General features: G+C 39.7%; 1 protein-coding gene and 1 pseudogene across 1 annotated transcript in view; both read left to right on the top strand.

Moving 5' to 3' along the window:
• The window catches only part of LOC116289184 (uncharacterized), an 8,109-nt gene extending 7,971 nt beyond the window's left edge, over positions 1-138 (top strand). Inside the window, exon 10 of the mRNA XM_089034091.1 lies at positions 20-138. Coding sequence (XP_088890217.1) covers positions 20-138 — 119 coding nt within the window. The remainder of the gene's footprint in view (positions 1-19) is intronic.
• A 1,108-nt stretch (positions 139-1,246) lies between these two features.
• Positions 1,247-3,423, top strand: LOC116286279 (uncharacterized; annotated as a pseudogene).
• The last annotated feature ends 854 nt before the right edge of the window (positions 3,424-4,277 follow it).

Raw genomic sequence — 4,277 nt, forward strand, 5'->3', positions numbered from 1 at the left:
TTCTGAAGTTTCTCCCAAGATTATCCCGACTATAGAGGTAACACGCTCAAGAAAATAGATTTTCTCTGCTTTGGATTCAAGCTCCCACCCAACATCAGATTCCTTCCCTCTGTTCTCAACAACAAGATGCCTCTATGAGAGAAGTGTCGGGTGCTATGTCGCCTGCTATACTCAAGTCAATTTCTAAATTACCTACGGGCGAAACGTCTAGCAAAATCAGGCCTTGCCCTTTGTTCATGCCCGCTTAAGCCTTCTAAAACTAAACCTAAAAAAAGGAAGAGTGTTTAAATTTCTTGTCGAGTTACACAACCTCTTTCCTTTTTATCTGTTAAAAGGTCAATGGTTTAATGTATTACCTTATGTCAATGTCTTAACAATAGTATTATTCGTTGTAAATTGAATGTGTTAAAGTATGTATTTTATGTAATACTATATTTAAAACGTATTATTTCCTATATTTGCATTTAAAATAATAATTGGTGGCATTAAATTTGCAATTATGAAATTGAATGTGTCAAAAATAATTATTTTATGTATGTTTTTGTTAACAATGGTATTTAATAGCCGCGGTTTATACTAGGCTTTTTTGCCCTCGGGTAAGTAGGAGTTACCCCTGGGGAGTCGCGGTTCGTGTGTGACCTCTAATCCCACAGTGAAATTACGCACGGGAACTACCATGCATACATCAAAAAGAACAAAAGAATTACCCATTTTACATTTCCAGAACCAAGTAGTATGGTTTATCTAGAGTTTATCTAGCCAAAAGAGTAGCCGAACCAATCACGTACCAGTGTACAAGAAAGTCCTTTTAAGAGCTTTCCTATGGAAATTTTGGCGCCGAAATATTTGCTACGCGTACAAGGAACGATAGCCATGGCTAACTTTCGAGTACGAGACGAAGATCAAGATGCAGTTGGATACTATAATGGATATTTCTTTCAAAGACAACGAGAGCTACAGCATCCTCCGTTAGCATACAGTAATCAAATTCCGGCTTTTTCTAACAATCAAGCTGCAAATTTTTTTATAATTTGTTCCCGACCAAACCAATCGTCGAAGTGCAACAGCATCCCTACAGTCTGTCCCCGATAGTCAAACAAGTCGGCAAAATGCTACAGCAGCTACAGTATCATCCCAACAGTTTGTCCCCCGATTGCTCATACAGTCCAATGGCTGGATGTTTCTGGCGACTCACAGGAGTCTTCAGAGAAGAACAAACGGTTGTAGCTGGTCGAACACCGAAGTGAAATGCCTGATAGCAGCATACAATGACAACTATAAAAAATTGAAGACAACAAGAGCAGCCACGGCAAAAAGAGCGTATGAAAAGTATTCAAGAGGACTTCGAGAGCTTCTGCAGTGATGCTGGGATAGACTCAGAGAAGAGCCTTGCACAAGTAAAAGAGAAATGGCAGTCAGTTTTCGACAAATACAAGGCCATTAAGGACAACAATAGTAAGACCGGACGTCGTGACTGAAAAGCCTTCGAGTTTTTCGAGGACATCCACGAATTTTTGTCTGGATCAGACAAAGTTAATCCAAAATATGTGAAGGAAACTAAAGTGAAGCCTAAAGAATCAAATAAGCATGGCAACATTGAGGCATGTGGTAGTCCCTCAGACGAATCTGGCCCAGATGAGGTAAGCCAAATTGCTGAAGCAGGGGGAAAGGAAGATGAAATTAACAAAGAATCTCCCTTGCCCTCCAAAGAAGAAAAGTGTAAATGCTCCAGCCTTGAAGATACTGAATCGGCAATACTGGAACTAATGCAGGCCCAGCAAGCAGCCATCGAAAAAGCCGACGAGAGGGATGAAAGAATGTTTGAAGCACTGCTGAAATCCCAAAATGATGCTCAACAGAGACATCAAGAATTTACTCTTTCTGTGTTAGGAAGCTAGGTGAGATTTTCTCTTCAAAAATGAACTTCCATGTAACTTAGCCAATCTGCATTTATCCAATTGCAATTTTTATATTTTTCTTTACGTTTTATCTGTTCCCAATTTTCACAATAAGTCCCACAAACATTTGGACAATAATAATATGTAGGGGATGTCTTGCTTTAATAAATTCCACTTGGTTCTCACTTGTTACTGTTTTCCTGATGCAAGTTGAACTTTCTTTTCTTCTTTATCCTAATGTTTTGCCTCTTAAATGAAGTTTTAACTGAAAACACCAAGGCCAGGTTCATATATCATTAACTTGATCGTTATTGAGATAAAAGACGGCGAATGTACAAAGTCCCTTGTTTGACAGGCCGTTGTTTTTATAATATGAATATGTTTTGCAAGTGCAAGGTAATCACTCACTGTTAAATACGCGTCCTAACTCACAGTAGAATCAAAACATGGAGATTTGCTGTTCTTTTAAATCTATTGTTGGTGGAATCTGTGGTTTTGACCGTAAAGATCGTGCATATGATACACAGGTGATACCTCTACAAAATGATCTTAATAATCAAGATGATTTAAGGGCGTTAATAAAATTTTGAATGTATTTTTATTCAAAGACGGATGAAGATCCAGAGGTCTCCCTTAAAACACCACTGAAGTCATGAAGGCCTAGTTCCTTTTATTACAGTTGAATTTCTCTCACGCCCGGAAAACGTTTCTTACTTAAAAACCATTTATATATACAACAAAGGATATTCAAAATTCATTCATGGCGTCATACAGCGCCATCGCTTCCACAGTACTGAGCACTGGCTCGAGCCTGCAAAGACGAGAGACATTTCCATTCAATTTTGAAGTACTGCCAGACAAGACAGGCTTCATACAGGCCATATGCCATAGCCTTCCGAAGGACACCGTAAAAAATCTTCAGACCATGCCGGGAAATAACGTCGATCTAACTTTGAGGAGCGAATCGCTTGTTCGATCACTCCTACGATAAGGAGTGAAGTTGAATGGATGTAGGTTAAAACCAAGACCACTGGGCTTTAGAACAACCTATGTCTATGCTCACTACTTGCCATCGGAGCTAGCCTGGTAAGTCCTGGCTTCAGCGCTGGAACCATACGGCAAGGTGATTGAAGTAAAAAGACACCTTTATGAAGGAACCTCTATCGAGACAGGCACGAGGATAGTCAATATAGAAATACAGCAGGTGATACCTTCGTTTGTACATGTTGTAAACTATCGTGCTCGGGTCTGGCACAAAGGTCAGATTCAAACATGCGGATTTGGCGGAGGGTAATCCCACTTTAAGAAAGATTGCCCAAAGCTAAGATCCTTAGCACACAATGCTGAGAAAGACTCAACCCCACCAGCTAAAGACAACACAGAGATTGAGGAACAAACAGAAGGAGCGGACAAAGACACCGGAAAGGGCAAAAACCAGATAACAAAAGTCAATAACTCAGCTAATGTCGAACAAGAAGATAATGCTGACACAACGACGGAAACACGGATAAGGAGGAAGATATGAACTCTGATGAAAAAGTTGACGAGGAAGACTCAAACGACGATTCAGACAAGAACGAAAGTGATGAAGAGAGCAACAATGAAAGCGATGAGAACAACGAGAAATCAATCGAACTAAATGATACCGATGGAACTACCAATACAAACTACGTATCAGTCAATCTGCTTAAACGGCTGACTGAGGATAAAGCACCAGTTAAAAGGACACAATCTCCCTCGTCGCCTGCGAAAACAAAGAAGAAGAAACAGAAAAGTAACATGTAATTATTTTTATGACTATTTTTAGGACTTTTCTATTTTCTTTAATTCATAATTAACAATAATAATCAAGGCAATCTGCGCGTCGCGAGCATTAATGTCCGCGGGTTGCGAGACCCAATTAAGCGCCACGCGATTTTTAATTCACTTAATAATTTAACTGAAGATATATTTTATTTACAAGAAACTCATGGGACTGATTTAGATATTGATTCATGGGGAAGGGAGTGGGGAGGGAAGCATAATTTTAGTGTGTTCTCTACAAGAGCAACGGGAGTAGCTATACTATTTCGCCGCTCTCTTGACATTGAGATAAAGCAAACAAAGTCCGACTAGGACGGCAGAGTTATTCAAGTTTAAGCAGTATTCATGGATCAGCTCTTGAATCTGGTCAATGTTTATACGCCCTCTCAGGTGGGTCGAATGTTGATCAGAGACGAGAGTTTTTTGATTCACTGTCTGACTATATGGATACTGATGACGACTCCTGCGCAAATATAATAGGCGGCGATTTCAACTGCATCACTGATGTCTCTCTTGGTACTGATTATGCAAGAAATTATTCTGACCCAACAAACAAACAATTGCGTGACATAACAC

This window comes from Actinia tenebrosa, unplaced genomic scaffold (genome assembly GCF_029948245.1).
Source record: "Actinia tenebrosa isolate PJP-AT-01 unplaced genomic scaffold, QUT_ActTen_1.0 PGA_scaffold2__45_contigs__length_23673736, whole genome shotgun sequence".
NCBI classification, from domain to species: Eukaryota; Metazoa; Cnidaria; class Anthozoa; order Actiniaria; family Actiniidae; genus Actinia; species Actinia tenebrosa.